At 40.3% G+C, this 20642-nt stretch overlaps 1 protein-coding gene across 1 annotated transcript in view; it reads left to right on the top strand.

The window, feature by feature from the left end:
* LOC134611146 (protein argonaute-1) overlaps positions 1–20320 on the top strand; it is a 45865-nt gene extending 25545 nt beyond the window's left edge. The window contains exons 2-19 of the mRNA XM_063454750.1: positions 109–292; positions 1062–1182; positions 1280–1461; positions 1575–1711; positions 3399–3533; positions 4326–4413; positions 4521–4668; positions 5257–5376; positions 7687–7809; positions 8349–8482; positions 8725–8909; positions 9140–9299; positions 9717–9807; positions 13883–14077; positions 14187–14321; positions 15997–16098; positions 17641–17840; positions 17934–20320. Of these exons, the coding sequence (XP_063310820.1) occupies positions 109–292; positions 1062–1182; positions 1280–1461; positions 1575–1711; positions 3399–3533; positions 4326–4413; positions 4521–4668; positions 5257–5376; positions 7687–7809; positions 8349–8482; positions 8725–8909; positions 9140–9299; positions 9717–9807; positions 13883–14077; positions 14187–14321; positions 15997–16098; positions 17641–17840; positions 17934–18042 (2549 nt within the window). The 3' untranslated portion in view covers positions 18043–20320. The remainder of the gene's footprint in view (positions 1–108; positions 293–1061; positions 1183–1279; positions 1462–1574; positions 1712–3398; positions 3534–4325; positions 4414–4520; positions 4669–5256; positions 5377–7686; positions 7810–8348; positions 8483–8724; positions 8910–9139; positions 9300–9716; positions 9808–13882; positions 14078–14186; positions 14322–15996; positions 16099–17640; positions 17841–17933) is intronic.
* The last annotated feature ends 322 nt before the right edge of the window (positions 20321–20642 follow it).

Genomic DNA, 20642 nt, shown 5'->3' with positions numbered 1-20642 from the left:
AATTTTGATTGCACTGGTTTTTTGGTTGGAATCAATGTGTTGCTCCTGTCTTTAAATATGAATTCACAAATATGCTTTTAATCTTTTCTTTGCCTCCTCTTGTGCTAGCCCCAAGCGGGTATGTCCCACCCCTTCAGCAAGTGTTCCAGGCACCTCGCCGACCTGGGATCGGCACAGTAGGGAAGCCCATTAAACTCCTTGCCAACTACTTTGAGGTAGACATTCCGAAGATTGAAGTGTATCACTATGAGGTGGATATCAAGCCTGACAAATGTCCTCGACGTGTCAACAGGTAAGAAATCATGGCCATCTATGTTAAGGAATGAAATCTGCCATAATCTGCAAGTCATGTAGAAACAATGGCGATAAATGACTGAGACATGCATTTCCTGCTCTAACACTGTCACCACTGGTCTTACTTCATAGCAAAAGTTGCAAATTCCAGAGTCATCAGGACTAGTTAGCGGGTAGCGTACAAGCTGATCTGGAACTGCTGCTCCCAAGGAATAATAATGCTACCAGCAGATTATTTTGTGTGTGCTAAAATAGTACTTATAATTGCAGGAACAGCACATTGTACAGGTCTCAAAAATATTAGAAAAGGCTTATCCGGTTATTCACTAAAATCCAAACTCCAAACTGTAGCAAATTTAAATCCAAACGGTAAAATTCAGGTTAAAATAGCAAAGCTGCGAGTACAACCTAGTCAGATGTTTTCCAGAACAGCTACTGTATTCTAAGCTTTTTGCTATTCCAGTTTCAGTTTTCTACACTGGAGTTTAGTGAAGAAAATAAAAACCTTTGTATTGGTTTATATTGATATAAATATATAGATATATACACATATATAATGATTTGTAGTGATGGAGCTGTATATAGGTGTAGAGGAATTGCAGTTTGTTGGATCTTCAATACAATGTTAATGTAAAGCCCTTTGGTGTACTCCATGTTTGTAATTCTATACCACTTTGTTTACTCCAATTTCTAAATGTTTGTTTTCTCTCTCCCTCTCTCTCTACCTCACTCCCCATCCCTTTATCTCCATACACTCGTATTCACAGGGAAGTTGTTGATTATATGGTTCAGCACTTCAAACCCCAGATCTTTGGAGATAGAAAACCTGTATATGATGGGAAAAAGAACATCTATACGGTCTCTGCATTGCCCATTGGCCATGAAAGGGTAAGGAAATAACTGGTCCTGTTGTCTTGGGTATTAAAATATAATAGTTGGATTATACTACACAGTGAATAATCCTGCTCTCTATAAACTACCACAGGTTGATTTTGAGGTGACAATCCCAGGTGAGGGCAAAGACCGGATCTTCAAGGTATCCATAAAGTGGATGGCTGTAGTGAGCTGGAGGATGCTTCATGAAGCTCTTGGGAGTGGAAGAATTCAGTTGCCGCTGGAATCCGTGCAAGCCTTGGACGTAGCGATGAGACATCTTGCCTCTATGAGGTGGGAACCCTTTCTCATAGCCTAATAAAAAGGCAATAAGCCACCTGATTACAGCTATTACTATAAAAGTTATAACCATTAAATATATCCTCTGTCTGTTGCTTCTCTCCCAGGTATACTCCAGTTGGCCGCTCATTCTTCTCCCCACCTGAGGGCTACTACCACCCATTGGGTGGGGGGCGTGAAGTCTGGTTTGGTTTCCATCAGTCAGTGCGTCCAGCCATGTGGAACATGATGCTGAATATTGATGGTGAGTGGCTCCACTGACTTCTGCTTATCCAGATCCCTAGTCATAGTAAAAAGAATCCCAAGCACACCAGAAACAGTTGTTTGCATATCAAAAGTATTTTATTCATATAGTGGATACCTGAATTGTACAGGAAAAGTGCTGTAAATAGTACAAGTATGTAAACCGTAACCAGCTAACCAAAAACCACTGTACATGCATAATAAAGTGTGAAAGAGAAAACCAATAAACCCATAATAAACTAGATATACTAACCCAAAGAGCAGGAGACCATAGAACCCCAACGTTTCGGCAACCAAGCGTTCTTCAGGGGGCATGCTCTTTCTAGACGTATTGCCCCTGGTTAGTGGGCTGCACTATTTCCAAGCATTTTTCAGTTTATAAACTTATGCTCAGAGGTTACTAAATTATCCAGTTTTCTCATTTTGTGTATTTTTTGTGCATAACTTTCTCAATTACACTATCTCTTGAACTGACTCATACTATGTGCATATTTCTGCTAGGCTTTTACTATAACTCTGTCCCTGATTCTTTTTGTCTGGCACCCAAACTCTCTTTCCCAGTTTATGTCTCCCCATGTCGCTATTCATACTCCCAGTCTTGCTCCATCCCTGTTCTCATATTCCTCTCCCTGCATGTTGCTTAACTCTGTTTACTTCAAAACAATAAATTATCAAAGCGTTGTTGTAAATGTGTAAAGGTGTCACAGGGTCATACACCAACTTACAGGATTGGCAAATCCCACAAACAGAGGTTCTAACTAGACATGTTAACGTGCCTTAGAGTGGCTGGGCTTAACTAAAGAAATATAAAGACAAAGTCAGTAATAGCCAAGGTCAGGATTTTAGAAATATGGATAAACGAATAAACCGGCTGGGTCAGGATACCAGAAATACACAAAGTCAAATACAAGCTAAGGTCAATAAAAAAATTAAGATGACTTACTATAATTATTAAACGTGTACTAAAGCAGAAACCACGATAGGGCCCAAGTTGGCATTATATAGGCTTGCACATTTTCTCATTCATCCACGTCATCTCTACGACTACAAAATGATTATTGATGGGGTCAACTAGATAACGTTGTCACTTTAAGGGTGGGCGTGATGTCACAATTTTCAAATCATATAATGAGCCGCCATTTTTGTAGCCTGCACAAACTAGGAGGTGTAGGAGTGGTTCGCCGGCACCGAATGGCAAGTACAAAGTGCTGCGCTGTTTCCCCTTGCAGTTCAGTCTGTGTGACCTGAGGAGGGGATCAGTGCGGCTGCGTGGAGCATTTGGCTCACGTGGCCCAATGAGAGAATCAGCCTGGGCGTGTGGTGCAGATAAGTTAGCTACAAAAGCCAAATCTTTTATTCCATCAAGGAGTCTACAGGATGGTCACATTTTCGATACCGCAGACCTAAGTCAAGCATGTGTGAGTGATACATTGCCTTCCTTTATACTCGGCAGAAAATATTCACCTTTGCATCTTAACATTATGATCTGTTAATTTGATATTTTGAATGTTGATGCAGACCCTTGCCAAGCTCATCCTACAGATGCATATGTGATAAGTGACTTACTAGATGCTAGACTCTTCTAAAAGTTGTATTCTTAAATTGGTTCTTCCTGTGCATTTTAGATATTCTATGCTCTACCTACTCTTTTCCTTCTAACATACTGTCTCTCATGCATTCTGCCTTAGTATCTGCAACTGCCTTTTACAAAGCCCAGCCAGTCATAGAATTCATGTGCGAGGTGCTGGACATCCGGAACATAGATGAGCAACCAAAAGCCCTCACAGACTCACAGCGAGTACGTTTTACCAAGGAGATCAAAGGTAGGCCCTTCCTCAAATTGGGTAAAAATGGAGGGCAAATGAGGAAGACCGCACATAGCTGGAGCTGTAAAAAGTAGAAAATGTCTTTCTACATGGTGCTTTAGGTGCTTTATTTTCTAAAAAGCAAGATGCAATGAGTTAGCAATCTGCAGTATAAACGATTGCCTAGACTTGAGGTTCTGTAAGTCAGCTAAGAACTTCCACACTTCTTTTGCTTATTTCCCATATATTGGCATTGATTCTTATTTTATATGGTATGGCTTGTATAAAATTGCAAAAATATTTTCTTACATCAACGAAATGTACCAGTATTTCACTTGAACGTTTTTAGTGTCTTTGGTATATTTTGAGAGCATATAATGCCAAAATAGGGGAGGCATAGATTATTCTAATGATCTGAAGAGATATTTTCGTCATAGTTAATGCCCTGTGCAGGTTTTGTGACATTTGCCCTGGTCTATACTACGTGGACAATGCAGGCCTAGCTATCTAATAAACAGTGCAGGATAGGTGCTGTATGTATTGCATAAGCAGGGATAAGATTTTAATGTAAAATTGTAAACTTATTTGAGCAAGGCCCACTTCACCTCTATTAACATAGAGGTTACTTGCTGTTTATCCCCATTGAATAATATAAAATGCTAATAATTCTAATGATTCTGAATAATTAATGCTTTATTTCTATTAGTTGATTTTTTTCTTTATCTTCCTTTTGAAAAGCGTCATTGCTTATATATTGTTTTGATATTGCATTGTTTCCTGCTTGAAATTGAATTTTATGGTTCCTGACAGGCTTAAAGGTGGAAGTTACGCACTGTGGGCAGATGAAGAGGAAATATAGAGTGTGCAATGTTACTCGGAGACCGGCTGGCCATCAGACGTAAGTTAATAGTGTGGTTTCACAAATCCGCGTTGCCTGTGATGCATTGCTTGTGGAGTACAGATATGGTCCGTGCATGCTTTAGTGTCATATTCAATACCTTCTAGGTTCCCACTGCAACTGGAGAGTGGACAGACTGTAGAATGCACCGTGGCACAATACTTCAAGCAGAAATATGACCTGCAGCTGAAATACCCTCACTTGCCCTGTCTACAGGTGGGGCAGGAGCAGAAACACACCTATCTACCTCTGGAGGTGAGTCCACAACAAAGAAGTTTGTGCGTGATTGTATTGACCAGTGAGAGAGATTTTCTGGTTACAGCATTTAATTTTCAGGTCACCGGTTGTATTCCTGACGTACTCTGCTCAGAGGTTCATAAAATCAGTACAGTTATAGGTAGGGTATGCGCTCAGAAAAAAGCTATATATGCATAGTTTTACAGTTTGTGAAATTGTCTAAATGACAAGTTAATAAAAGCAAAACCTACATCCCATTCCTCGCAAAATGCTTGCTTTGTGACCCATAAACAATGTAAAACATTTTAGGACCATGTGGATCTTCCTGTTAACGTTGCAGTTTTGTCATCTGACATTTATACTTGCATTCTGGCAAGCAGATTTGGAAGAAAAACATTTACGCACACATGACATAAGTAAATATTATTTAAATTAAAAGCTCATGAGAGATGCGTTTACACACACAGGGACTAGCTAGATCAAATCATTCTGAGCCACTCACACATTGTTTAAAACAAAGTAACCTATGCTGGGCATATAGTCTGTCTATAGTCATTGTTGTGCTGCATGCAGATTCCTGTATCTCAAATCTCCTGTGTATTCCAGGTCTGTAACATTGTGGCTGGCCAGCGATGCATCAAGAAGCTGACTGACAATCAGACATCCACCATGATCAAGGCTACAGCCAGGTCTGCTCCAGACAGGCAGGAGGAGATCAGCCGGCTGGTGAGTGTTGTGAAAGCTCATTGTCACATTATCACATCAGCTCTTTGTAAAATATTTTAATAATTCTTCTTGGATAAATCATCATTTTTATTGTACAGGTTTATTTTTTTATTTTTTATTGAAAATTGCCAAGTATGTATAAATTATTATAGTATAGACTCTTAATATCGTATTTCCCCTTTTTGTTGCAGCTGCTGCCTTGTACTAATTGTGTCAGTCAGTTACAACCATCTACATAAGGTTAATATTTTAAGTACGGATTTGTGTCAGGATGGATAGTTTGTGTTGTGTAGTATGTTATTATTAAAATTTTAGATCTATTCTAGGTCTTATCTTGTTCGTCTGATGCTTGCCTTTAACTTGTGTGGAAGGCCAATGATGTATCTACACTATGTTTATATGGAACAGTTATCATATTTAAATGCAAGATTAAATTAAAAATCATTTGAATTCTTTCTGGTCCTCGCCAAGAGAGAGTATTTCTCTGTGAGAGATCACACACTGTACAAGACCTGTAAGGCTTATGGTACAGGACTGCATTTATGGCAGCCAGGAGAACATAAGAAATAGGAGCGATCTCATGTTATAGCATATCACAGTATACAGAGCCTGTATTATTTAAAGTGTGCGTGTGTGCGTCCATGCTGTTAACATGCTGCTGGAATTTTGGGAATCTGTATTCTCAAAAAATATTCCTTTAGATTTATAACAATACCCTTTAACAGGTTATATATCACAATGTTTTTGTTTTTTTACATTTTGTATTAAAGCATTAAAGATAGTGCATTCCATTGAAATTATGTACGCTGTAGATCAATATATCACAGGTAACACATAAGACACAGTGGATACTCTTGTACAATGCCTCATTTATATTTTTTAAACTGTCGAATAAGACAACTCAAAGGCTCAGGCTAAAAGAAAATAAACTGTTACTGGTAAGATTAACCTGCCTGATGCGAGAGAGTGTAGAAGACGTACTTTGAAATATTAGACATTTAGTGACATCACCTCCACTGAGCTATGGGCATAATGAAAGTAATCGAGAGCTGGGTTAGCCAGACTAAGAAAGAAACATAAGTTCTACTGGATAATAAAAGCTTTCTACAGCAAGTACACTAAAGAAGCAGGTTAATAAAATAAATATTGTTGTGAGAAGGGCCCACAGTCAGATTGGTGAAGCTAAAGTCCAGCCAATCTTAGGAGGTTGCCCCTCTAGCTCCAGTGTCCAATGCCCTCCTGTGCAATGATATTACCATGTTTGTTGACATTTTAGTTCTGCTGCTGATGTATGTTACATCATTTATTATTTGTGTGTTAATGTGAGTTGTACAAAACCTGTTGGAAGGACTGCAAGACAGGTGATAATGTACAGTCTGGTGTACTTTCTAATTCTCTGTAATAATATAATATGCGAATGATGGAGTACATGGAAAATATCTGTTCATGTAGGGAAATTACATTTTAGCTGTCTATGAATAGCAATCTGCTTACAAATGTTCTATTTTGTCTTTTTTTTGTGCTAGCAACACATTTATATTTCAAATGTAATTTCTTACTGTTTTATGAATTAACTTTACAGTAAAAGGTTATTGGGCATTAAGCAGTTGTTAAAGGGACACACTAGTCACCAAAACGACTTTAATTTAATTAAGCAGTTTTGGTGTATAGATCATGTCTCTAAAGTTTCACGGCTCAGTTATCTGACATTTAAGAGTTAAATAGCTTTTGTTTCTGTTTATGCAGCCCTAGCCACACCTCCCCTGGCTGTGACTGACACAGCCTGCATGAAAACAAAATTGTTTCATTTTTGGTCAGATGTAAGTTACTCTAAACATTTTTTTATCTCTTGCTCTCAAAATTGAGCTATAATTTCATACAGTAGGCTCCTGTAGGGTCTAGATAGGCAATTCTAAATTAAACAGAATCTGCTATAAAGGAAGTGTAAACATTAGATGACTAGTGTTTAGGATGGCTGTGTAAGTCACATGCAGGGAGGTGTGACTTGGTATGCATAAACAAAGTGATTTAACTCCTCAATTGCAGATAGTTGAGCAGTGACACTGCAGGGACATGATCTATACACCAAAACTACTTCATTAAGATAAAGTTGTTTTGGTGACAATAGTGTCCGTTTAATAATAGTAGTTGGGAAGCTTCTGCTGATGGGAATCATGGGAGCTGTAATCTATTAGGAGGGCAACAGGTCTTCAACCTATTAACAGTGTATCAGTGTATATGTATGAGGCTAATGGAATGTGTTATGTGTGTAATATCCATGGCTAGATATTTATGACCCTCTATTCTCAGATGAAGAATGCCAGCTACAATTTGGATCCATACATCCAAGAGTTTGGAATCAAAGTTAAAGATGACATGACAGAAGTGACAGGCCGTGTTCTCCCAGCCCCTATACTACAGTATGGAGGAAGAGTAAGTATAATGTCTACAATGCTAGCTCTCTGAGCAGACGCTATAGGTGCAATGAAACTGTTTATCTGTGCTGAAAAATTACAGACTCATCACACGAGTTTGGGGTGGTGCATATATGTGCTTGTCTGGCAATAGAGAATTGCGTGCAATCAACATGTGATGTGTTCCATTTTTCAGTTTGGGATTGCAGATATAAATATAACTCCTTTTAAAAAAATCTTCTCTTTTTCTTTCCAAAATGATAAGGAGAGTACAAGATGCTACTAATGTAAATAAGTAAAGCAGTTCTAGCTTTCCTCCTTGACTGCACACAATTGTCCCACTCTTCCATTATCACTGACCTTTCCACCTTATATACTAGAGATCCTAAATGTTGTATATTAGCTATAGACTATTTCCTCTGCTTTTCACACCCTGTGCACGCTTTAAGAGAAAGGTTTGATAAACTCCTTTGACATAGAGGGTCAACTGGTTGTGTACTAGGTTAAAATCAGTAATGCAAGGTGATGCCTGCTTGACTGTAGTGTCTTATCTTTTAGAACAGAGCGATTGCAACTCCAAATCAAGGTGTGTGGGACATGAGAGGGAAGCAGTTCTATAATGGCATTGAGATTAAAGTCTGGGCCATCGCCTGTTTCGCTCCACAAAAACAATGCAGGGAGGAAGTTTTAAAGTAAGTATGAAGATTTGTATAAAAGATTTTTGGGGGTAGCTTGGTTACAATCTGAAACAATCTGCTGCTCTGAGATCCTTTCAGTATCGCAAAAGTAGATTCACACAAGAAGAGATGGCTTGCGGGTGCAGAGTGCCTGCACAAATTGAGTTACTGTAAATGCTTTCAGAGATAGCATAGAATACACCATGTGACACATTTGGTACAGTAGCTGGTTAATGTAGTGTCTGTTGCTTTTACAGAAATTTCACAGACCAGCTTCGTAAGATTTCCAAGGATGCAGGGATGCCCATCCAAGGCCAGCCATGCTTCTGTAAATATGCTCAGGGGGCTGATAGTGTGGAACCCATGTTCAGACACCTCAAAAATACTTACTCTGGGCTCCAGCTCATTATTGTCATCCTGCCAGGAAAAACCCCTGTATATGGTAAGAAACCTCTATTTAATATAATGTTTTGAGATTATCTGTTTATATTTCTCTTGGTTATCTTCAAAGTTTGAAACTAATGCTTTTCACACTGCTGTCGATAAAGGCATAATCTGACATTAATATCTGTTATCACTTGTACCTGTCCTCTCTCTAGACCTTCTGAGCAGCATTTAGATGTCTATATTACCAAAGGAAAGTACAATGGCAAATAATGATTTTATTTCCAGCGGAAGTGAAGCGAGTTGGGGACACGCTCCTGGGAATGGCCACTCAGTGTGTGCAAGTGAAGAATGTTGTCAAGACCTCCCCTCAAACACTCAGCAACCTCTGCCTGAAGATTAATGTAAAACTAGGCGGGATCAATAACATTTTAGTACCTCATCAACGGTATGTCAGACTGCAATAATTGTCTGTTGAATGAGGTCTAAAAGGACCTTAATCAATTGCATTACATAATATTTGGCAGATGAGTTAAAAGCATTTTAAAGCCTGCTTGGAACAGTTTTGTTTGTTTCATAGAGAGCATCACATTTGCATATTTGTCACAATCGATATTAAGAGCATTACTCCTGCTTGTTTTTAAAGTTTTTTGGTTTTTTTTTTTTTTTTTTTAAGATGGCATACTGCATGTCAATGTTTAACATGATAAAACATTTCTAGATAATCAGTTGAATTAGAGGGTTATTACACAACTGCTCTTTGTTGGTAGACTTTGCAGGGTGTATATATATATATATATATATTGTGCATGTGTGTGTATATATATATATGTGTGTGTAAATGTTTTATTTTGTCTCATGACAGCTCTGCGGTCTTCCAGCAACCAGTCATCTTCCTTGGAGCTGATGTAACCCATCCACCTGCTGGTGATGGGAAGAAACCCTCAATCACGGCAGTAAGACATTACTCCTTTACAACTCTGACATATTTAGTTTTGTCTCTTCTTCTTTGTGTACATTTTGTCACATTATATTTGTTTATCCCAAAGAGGATAACACTGATGAGCGCTTACAAACATCTTTGAATGTTGCATCATTAGTAGACCTAGCAGGGTAGCAACAGTCACTATTTTGACCTGATATTAAGTAAATTTTAACATTCATGAGTGCTTGATAAGTGCTCCCTCGTGGTCCTGGTGCTCAAAGAATGAGTCAGAGAGCTGGTTTCCATGGCAACACTGACTCAGTCAATGAGTGCCAGACAGGAAAAAGTGTTTGATCACACACTCCTGCCAGGATGAGGTCAGCAGCACCGTGGTACTACCAGGAATCATACCCTAACCGCACCACCACAGATTATACACCCTCCCTACAGATGGGGGGGATATATATATATATATATATATATATATATGTGTGTGTGTGTGTATATATATATATGTGTGTGTGTGTGTATATATATATATGTGTGTGTGTGTGTATATATATATATGTGTGTGTGTGTGTGTATATATATATATGTGTGTGTGTGTGTGTGTGTGTGTATATATATATATGTGTGTGTGTGTGTATATATATATATGTGTGTGTGTGTGTGTGTATATATATATATATGTGTGTGTGTGTGTGTGTGTATATATATATATATGTGTGTGTGTGTGTGTGTATATATATATATATGTGTGTGTGTGTGTGTGTATATATATATATATGTGTGTGTGTGTGTGTGTATATATATATATGTGTGTGTGTGTGTGTATATATATATATGTGTGTGTGTGTGTGTGTGTGTATATATATATATATGTGTGTGTGTGTGTGTGTGTGTATATATATATATGTGTGTGTGTGTGTGTGTGTATATATATATGTGTGTGTGTGTGTGTGTATATATATATATGTGTGTGTGTGTGTGTGTATATATATATATGTGTGTGTGTGTGTATATATATATGTGTGTGTGTGTGTGTGTGTGTGTGTGTATATATAATCACACCCTGTCAACCCCACTCACACAATCACACTTGCAGAATTACACACAGGCAACCCCCAAACACACACTAATACTCCAATAATACAGCCAATTCCACTCTCAAGCACATCCAGTAAACTATACTCTCAATCCCGCTTAGACAAGTCAATGCATAAGCACACACAGGCGGTCCTCCCACACATTCCACTCAGGCACCGCCCCATCACACACACCACACTCAGCCAGCCTCCACACAATCACACACAGCCACTGTGAATTGCAACATTTTGTCCAAAATCACTGGGTTGAGAAACTCATCCAGCTCATCTTTTTCAGACTAGTATATGTTTTGCTCTTTAGCCATCAGTTCACAGCGTGATGTGATGTGTGGGGGGACCATTAGTAGAAACAGGCTAGGTTCACGGTATATCAGCCCAAACGTTGTACTTATGCAGGAAATAGGCTAGTGTCCAGTTTATATTATGTCAGGCTAGGCCTTCACATCTTAACTTATTCTAGGGGGATGTTGCTTAACGAGGATACAGGGTTTTAGGCTAAAATAGATCTTAGGAAAATAAAACAAACGTATGCGTTATGGTTAGCTAATCGGAAGGTGTTTTACCCAGCACTCCAGCCAGATTTAACTTAAGAGTCTCAGTGCATCCCTCAGCCCACGCCAGCGGCTTGTATGGTGTTGGCCCCCAGAGTGGCCTTGTCAGAGTTGCCCAAAGGTAATGTCCACAGGTCTGTATTGTTTCTCCCAGTCAGGGTCTGTGTGCAATGGCCGCTGGAGACAGGTGGGTATCTTGTGTTTTGGCGGATTTGCCATTCCGTTCGGGTGTTTCCACTGCGTCCCAGTTTCCTGCCTCTCCGGCTCCGGGCCTTAGTGAGAGCCCTCGCCTTGTGTCCATGGAGCCTCCCAATCTCGGTGGTTGGCTCGGGGGCCCGCGGGTTCTCCCTGTCCCGGGTGTCCCCACGGGTGGATGGACGGCATGGAGTGAACTCCTGGTGAGCTTCCAGCCCAGAAGGGTGTCGGGCAGTCAGGACAGCAGTTTCGGACGCCCTCTTGGTAGGTGTTGCTGGCTTGATTTCCGTCTTGGTTTCACAGGCTTCCCTCCGCTCTAGTGCTGGTAGGCCCAAGTTGCTCCGCTTCAGTTGCGGTTCGGCAGCCATTTTGGTAGCGCTGTGCTGATTGCTCATGTGTCGCTCGCCTGTCTATAATGAGGTAAGCGGTTGTAGTCTGGCCTCCAGCATGCGCCAGAAATTGTCAAAGACTGCATCCAACCTCTGTAGGGTCCCATGCTGTGGGTCTGTAGGCTTGGGGGGACGCGTGGCATCCGCCATGCTGGTTGCCGCGTCGTGTTGCGTGCTTTTCAGTGCAGTCCCCCACTGCACCCTCTCTGGTCCAAGTTTGCCTCCCTGATGTGGACCGCGATCACCCCCGACGGTCCAGGGGGGGAGTAACGGGGCTCCTGCTTGCTATGCGCCGGCATCTTGTGGCGCCGGACCGGGAGATCGGCTGCCTCTCCCGCTCTACGAGCGCCAGGCCTCATGTCAGAAGTCAGTCGGCCAGCCGGCCTTAGATTGGTTGCAGACCTCCGTGTCAGTTTAGTGCCCCTTTGTGGGTCAGGTAAGTCTATTTGGGTTGCCAGTTTTGAGTTGGTTAGGGCCATAAATGACAGAAATTGCCCTATTGTCTGAGGAGCTCTGCAGTAGCACGTCTGTCTTCCATGCTGGTCAGGCCCCGCCCCCCGGTTACCGTATTATTATTTTATTATTTATATAGTGCCATTAGACTCCGTAGCGCTGTACAATGGGTGGACTAACATACATGTAATTGTAACCAGACAACTGGACGTACAGGAACAGAGAGGGGTGGAGGGCACTGCTCCATGAGCTTATTAATGAAACTCTGACATATTATATGCACCACGGTAAATAGAATATCCAGTAACTGTAGAAACGAATAAAATTGAGTAAAACAGTGTGCTCAGTAATTCAATCATGAAGTCAGTTTAACGACTAGCAGGTATAGCTGGAGTGTGTTATTGTGCAGCAAACAAACTTAAATCATGGTGGTATCACAGGTTTGCACTAGGGTAATCGTATGAGCAGATGTGATCAAATTAGTTACAGGTATGTGTAAGGCCACTGGACCCCGGGGCGCACTAGCGCTTACGCAGGGGTACTCCACACTAGGAATAGTGTTTGTCTAGATACGGAGTATAAGGGAACACAATAAACATAATTTGAAACATAAAGCGGAAAACTTAAAAAGCATTTTGAAGGCATCTGGTTATGCAGCTGCTGCCACTGCCTGAGCAGACCACAGAATATAGGTGCAGTCCCAGGATCATCCGATTTCTGACAACGGCAGGGTTTATGTGTGTGCAGGAGAAGTCAGATAGTAAGCTTCAGTGGATCGGCAAATTGAGGCTTTCCTCCAACTCCACGCTTGTATGAGGGATGGCATCCTTTGTTTGCAGGCTTGGATCCTCTCAGGTACCAAGGATATCTTCCTTCTGGGGCAAGCAAAGGGTCTGGATAGTATGCGCAGCTTTCTGCGTTTGATTCTCCTCTTTGGTGGTGGGTGCTTGGTTGGGAGTAGGAATATAGCAGGACTAAACCAGGGTCCGAGGAGTGAAATCGGCCGCCTCTTCCCAGCTCCGTCCCCAGTAGGCCGCAAAAGGGAGACACGGTCTCCGGTGGGGTATAAACACCATTCAAGGTTCAGGATAGTCTGCAGAGATCCCTCAATTCAGATTGTGCCCTTGGGTGGACATAGCTGTTTGTTAACCGAGGAATATCCCCTCAGAATCAGTGAAACTCTTAGGAGCTCAGGCACAGCACATCTGCTCGGCATGGAAGCCTGGCTCCGACCCCGATAGATAACCTTGTAAGTTGAGTTTTTCAAGTTAGTTCCAGATATACAGGACGTCCTACTGATGACTTAACTAGGTCCTAACCACAAACAAAGCTGTTCCCTGACTACACACAATTTCGAACTCAATTTGGGTAAATGTTACTTGTACTGATCACAAGCCTTTGTACTGTTGCAGGTTGTAGGCAGTATGGATGCCCACCCAAGTCGCTACTGTGCCACGGTGAGAGTGCAGCGACCTCGCCAAGAGATCATTGAGGATTTGTCCTACATGGTGAGGGAACTTCTCATTCAGTTTTATAAGTCTACACGCTTCAAACCCACCAGAATCATCTTTTACCGAGATGGTGTACCCGAAGGACAGCTACCGCAGGTAACAAAATCAAAAGAATGACCTTAAACCTTACATTTTTGGACACAAAGACACATAAAAAGGCAAACATCAAAGAAGTGCAAATTACTCACTGCTTAACTTTCTCTAGATTCTACATTATGAGCTTTTGGCAATCCGGGATGCTTGTATCAAACTGGAGAAAGACTACCAACCCGGCATCACATACATCGTTGTGCAGAAACGCCACCATACGCGGCTTTTCTGTGCTGACCGTAGCGAGCGGGTAAGTGAAGCCTGTAGTGCATAAATAAAACCTACATTAGGAGGTCAGTGGAAAGTAAATTCTGATGTATTAGCAAGTAATAGATTTTTGTTGTTCTTTTATTTAAGCAAGAACCGTGTTTTGTTTTTTGGTTTATTTTTCCCTCATAGGCAAGAATCCTTGGGAGATAAATATGTGCTATATATATATATATATATATATATATATATATATATATATATATATATATATATATATATATATATGTGTGTGTGTGTATATGTATGTATGTATGTATGTATATATGCTTTAGTGGTGGAGGATTAGTTACTAATTGTGGTTTGTTTTTTTATTGGATGGATGCAATTCTGCCAGGCCTGTCTCTTGTTGCTATCTTACAAGTGTGCTTGGCTCACTTCCATGTATTTTGAATGTGTCCCATAATAAACACTAACATTTTAAATGTTCGTTTTAAAGAGGTTGTTTGTATTACTATTACAATATACTATTACTAAATCATATAAAGATTTCAACAGTAAAATATTATAAATTCGTTTTATACCCAGCACTGCTTTTTAGAATTATAAAAATGTTCCTTCTTATACTTTAGAAACACATGTTCCTGCTGTTTGGTATTTTCCAGAAATGGTTGATATAAATCAGAGGTAGTCAACCTTTTAATACCTACCGCCCACTTTTGTATCTTTGTTGATGGTAAAATGTCCTTACTGCCCACCAGTGCCACAGTAACTAATTGTATAGCGCAAATGTGTTGTGTTGTGTGGGTGGGGGGAGGGGGCAGTGTGTGTGTGAGAGGTGCTGTGTGTGTGTAAGGGGTGTAGTCTATGCTGTGTTTAGGTGGGTGAGATGTGAAAATCTATATTAATGTCTCCCCCTCCCTTCTTCTTGCCTCTTACCAGGGAGGAAGGACATAATGCTGCAAGCCCTGGTTGTCTAGTGGTGGCATGTTCACTTTAGCCTGCAGTCCTCCACAAACACAGCACTGTATCAGAGCGTTGCCATGTTAACGTGCGGCAACGCTCCGACCAGCCTGCTTGTGGGAGGAACACAGCCTCCCTGGCCTTTCCCTCCCGCTTTGATCTCACCAGCCTAAGAGGACGTAGAGCAAGGATGGTTCTGCATGAACCGGCAGGGGAGATGAAAGGATCTCCCCTGCTGGCCTTGTCCCACGGCCATCGAGGCACACCAGGCATTTTCCTTAGAACCCACCACCGCCCACCTGAAATCCCAAATCACTTACTAGTGGGCGGTAGGGACCAGGTTGACTACCCCTGATCTAAATGATTATTACTATTATGCTGTTTTGGACACATGCTTGTGATTGTAAGTTCCCATGATGTGTAAATGAACATTTTTTTCTATTTCATGTTGTGCCTATGAGTAAGCACTAAGTACAGAAAATATAAAGGAGTGTTAATTTCCCTTTTTTCCCTAAGAAATATGCATTACTCAGATTTTAATTGTATGCCTACATTGATATTCTTGGTACAGTGTTTGCATTAGTTGGACATGTCCATTTCAAACTGTCATTTGTTTTTATAACTTCTGGTCCAAATCAAGTGACTATGGGTGGAAATCATGAAAATGTACATGAAGCATATGCATATTATACAGCCTCTAACACCAGCACATACATTTTCCAAACCCAAAATGTTGTTACTCTTCTCTTAAACAGATTGGAAAAAGTGGGAACATTCCAGCAGGAACAACAGTCGACACCAATATCACACACCCCTTTGAGTTTGACTTTTATCTGTGCAGTCACGCGGGAATCCAGGTAAATAAACCAAGTTGAGTTAGTCAAGCAAAATGCTAGTGGGCAAACTGTTGGAATTTGAGGATTAAAGGGTTTCTCCAATCATCATGGCCACGTCAGTGATTTTACGTGTTCGCGGTGCATGGAGTTTGAATGTTTTGCAGTTTCGTTTTGAAATGCTACATACAGAATTTCAAAGCTCTGCTGCCAGAGGTGTAACTCCACCACCAGCAATTTCTTTGGGGTGTCAAAAACCACATCAAAACTGAAGTTTCAGGCTGAAGAATGTAAATTCTGTGCAATTTCCTTGCACAGAATTGCATTCATTGGCAGAGAGTGGTCAGCTCTGCAGAAGTCAGAAGCACATCACTGGACCATCAGGGACCCAGGTAAGGTATCTGATCCAGGGTCCTCCTGACATCATAACTACTACAGCAGACTGTATTGGTTATAATGCTTGCAGGATCCCTTTAAGGCTAAACATTTATATTTGTGTTATTTGTACTCTTGATATGTATGCAGATGGCCTTCAGCGCCAACAAAACTCCCACAGTGGTTCTTGAACTTGAATTGTATCACTCTAGACACTTTTATACATTGTCATCTTCTATCTTCAACAATGTAGGGTATTGTTTATCCTGTTTCAAATGACTGTATAAATAATGTGCTTTTTGTTTATTGAGCCACTTTTAGAATTTCACTTTTAATGTCACTAATTGGGGACTTACTAAAAAAGAAGCAGTATGGTGAAAACCTTAAGAGATTCTTTTATGTGGGCATTGCACATAATAACAAAGAATGCCGTAGTTAATATCACACTATTTTATGCGAAGTGGCACTAACAATTAACTGAAATTTGCACCACAATACTGGCACTAATCTAGCATGAACTAACATAATAACCGTTCTCTTCCAGTGCATTCTTAATCAACTGCTGGATTAATCTCCTGATCCTATAAGTATTTGTGCATACTTGTGCGTGTGTGTAATAAAACATACAAGATCCAATGTATGCATTCATTCACCAAACTGCAATTTCAAGGCCCACACAATATAATAGTTATTTTTTTGTTTTTTTAAACACCTAACCTAGGCAAAAATAATGGGAATTGAGTTAAAGTATGTGATGCCTACTACACCAATGTACCCTATTTTTATCAGATCCTACTCTAGCAACCTAATGCCTGCTCCTATGAGAGTAACCCACTGATTTGGGAAATCCTTCCTCCTTGGACTCTTTGCAGGGTCCTGGAATAAGGCATCTATGACAGGGAGGGGTGCAATACCACAGAGCTGGCCTGAACATCCAAATATATTTTTATATAAAACCAAGGGGCTGCACTCACCTAAACATGCATATTTTATTGCGTGCTGCAGGAGCCCTTAGTGTGCATCAGGTATTATATATGTGTGTGCGCAAAATTAGAAAGTGGGATCTTATGATTGAACGACAGATGATATTTACTTTCCTTCAACATTAGCTCTGCATCACAAAAGGGATTGTATTTTGTAAGGCTCTGTGGGGTTAACACATAGTGATCAACTGCTTCTACTATTCCACAGGGCACAAGCCGTCCTTCACATTATTATGTCCTATGGGACGACAACAGATTCACTGCTGATGAGCTGCAGATCCTCACCTATCAACTGTGTCACACATATGTGCGTTGTACGAGATCAGTCTCAATACCTGCACCTGCATACTATGCTCGCCTTGTGGCATTCCGAGCACGATACCACCTTGTAGACAAAGAGCATGACAGGTATATGTGTGGAAATGTATGTGTATATGTACCATTCTCGTATCACTGATTTGATAAGGTTGATTCACATTTTTTCTATATTTTGTTTTCTAGTGGAGAAGGTAGTCACATTTCAGGACAGAGCAATGGGAGGGACCCACAGGCCTTGGCAAAGGCGGTGCAGGTTCACCAAGACACGTTGCGCACCATGTATTTTGCCTGATGGCCTTCCATGAGTCTTCTTGGTGGATATCATCTGTGTTTGACTTGTTTGTACCATAAAGTACCTCAGTGGCTCAGATGAAATATGTTTCAATTGGGCTTGGGCCTAGCAGAAGAAAGGGTACCTCAAAAGAAGCTTACAGACCCAACATACTCCTCTGGGACTATCTTGGAGATGATAGATGTGGATTATTTTATTTTTTTTAAATCTGTTTTGCGTGTTGTGGAATGGAACCCACAAGAAAGAGCGTCATTGGTTTACTCTACAATCCATGAAGGCAACACCTGGTATCTTCTGCAGGTGTCCTCTGAATGCAACTACAAAATGTATTCCTTGATGACTTGAAATGCAATACTCCAGACAAAATAACTGTGTGACACTGAGCCCTGTTCTCCTCTACTGGAGATGGAAAACTTTGCAAGATAAATTGGGATGAAAGATAAAGGAAGAGACAAGCAGTTTAGAGCCTTAAAGGAAAGAGTAACTGATTTTGTTTGTTTTTATTTTTTTAAATGTTAGTTTTAATAAGGTAACATGTTACAGACATGGACCATCTCCCTTGCAGATGCTCAGTCACCACAACTTTTACATGAGGTGCTCATGCACTTGAATCACAGCCAGCACAAATTTCCACTCCTTTTTTTAAAGAATTTAATAGGTCTCTAACAATAATATCCCCTATTATCAGGGGTATTGATTGCTTCTGGGCCCATTGTGGTTTCCACCCACCAGTAGATGTGTAAAACGTTGTATGCTAAAGAACTTGTGCTTTAACAGAGCAAATGTATACATACTCGATGAGGGAAGTCCTGCTGTCAGCATTCAAAGGCAAGAACTGTCTGTGAAGATTGATTTTCAAATCGTCTGTGAAATTCGCTGGTGCCAAATAGCCTTCTTCCAGTGAAGCAGTGTGGAAGCTGGTTATTCGAAGCAATAGAGTGTTTAATATCCACTCATGACCTGGTCCCCTGTGTGCCTTCATGTCTCAGAACAATGGTTTGCGACCGTTACAAATTCACTTGGTGAGGAAGCGATAAGATGGTTAGAGGTGGTAGCAGAAAATCTGGATTGAGCAAAGTGCCTTGAACCTTTTTAGTGCTAGACAAGGCATGTAAGAGATACCTGTTTATACTTCTCTGGCTCTGCATAATGTAAGCAGAGTCGTTATATGTAAACTTAGCCTATCATCCAAAAGAAGATCAACGAAAGCTGTATACATCAACCTCTTTAGCAGAATTTGGTTTCCTTTGTCAAACAGTAGACTGCAAACGCTCAGAGTGTGGATGGGAGAGACCTATGCAAGAGTGACACAAATGTATCACAATGAAAGATCACAATATTATGATTAATTTTTTTTATGTAAAACACATGTACTTCAGCCTACAGTTGCCCCCGATTGCACTGCAATATTATTTATTTTTCCTTAGCAAATTTTGTGACTCCAATTGCAACGTATAGCATTCCATTCTCTCCTATCCAATCTTGGAATGCGGCGGCAGTTTTACAGTAACAGTTGGTTGAAAGTTGCAGAGGATGGGATATGGGTTAAATAATGGTATTTTTCTTCATTAATGTATATTCTTCCATTATTTAAAGGAAGACTTGTGAAGGGTATCTGAATACAGATGCAGTATCATTAACACAACTGTAGGTCCATCTAAATCATGGGCAAAAATAGGTTTCTCAAAACCCAATAATATTATGAAAGGACGTCTTGTTCCAACAGTCTGTAGCTTTAGGGGAATCATATAAAGATGGAAATAAATTGTACTCTCTTTAAGCTGCAAGCACATACTAAAATGGGAACCCAGGATACTAACTAGATCTGCTTACCTTCTTATAGAGTATGACGCGAAAATGAATTAAGCACGGGGTTAACGTGTTTTATTTTAATTTGGTTTTCAAAATTAGTGTTGTTTTTTTTTGTATGTACACTATGGAGCCAACTGTACTTAGAGGCATAGAATCATACATTTTGTGGGTAAACCATACAGAACCAAGTACAAATACAATGATGAAAGGTCTACTAAGTTCATAGATGACAAATTTTTCTCCCCTCTTCCTTCCATTGCCATCTCAAAGCACCAATGTTTCCTTTTAGATAGCATGTTTTCTTGCAACATATTATCTATTAAAGTCCTTTTCGTGGGCATGTTCAGGTTTCACAACACAGTAATCTGTAAACCATAGGCCCGTGTTCGAGGCTCAGAGAGTTGTACTTTGGTAAATGATTAAGGTTTTTTTTAATGGAAAAACTTTGAATGCCCATTTGACCTAAAATCATAAGCAAATGTGTTTTATTTTTTTCCCATTACTAGGACCATATACAAACGTTTTACTGTAGTATTGCACTGCCTGCTTCTAGTCAGACTAACACTTCCCATAACCCTGTGCAGCCAAGTTTTGGTCAGTGCCACCATTTTGCTAGACTAACTCCATCCTATAAGAATGCATGCCTGAGTCAGAGAAGCCTTATATAGATATGTGTAGCTAAGGCTTTGAGTTGTTTTACAAAACAAAAACAAAAAAATATCCCCCTCACCTCCCAAAATATAGAACAATATCACTGAACCTGTTTGGAAAGTATTCTATCATTACAC

Source organism: Pelobates fuscus, chromosome 1 (genome assembly GCF_036172605.1).
Source record: "Pelobates fuscus isolate aPelFus1 chromosome 1, aPelFus1.pri, whole genome shotgun sequence".
Lineage (NCBI taxonomy): Eukaryota > Metazoa > Chordata > Amphibia > Anura > Pelobatidae > Pelobates > Pelobates fuscus.
This window is presented reverse-complemented; position numbering and strand designations above follow the sequence as displayed.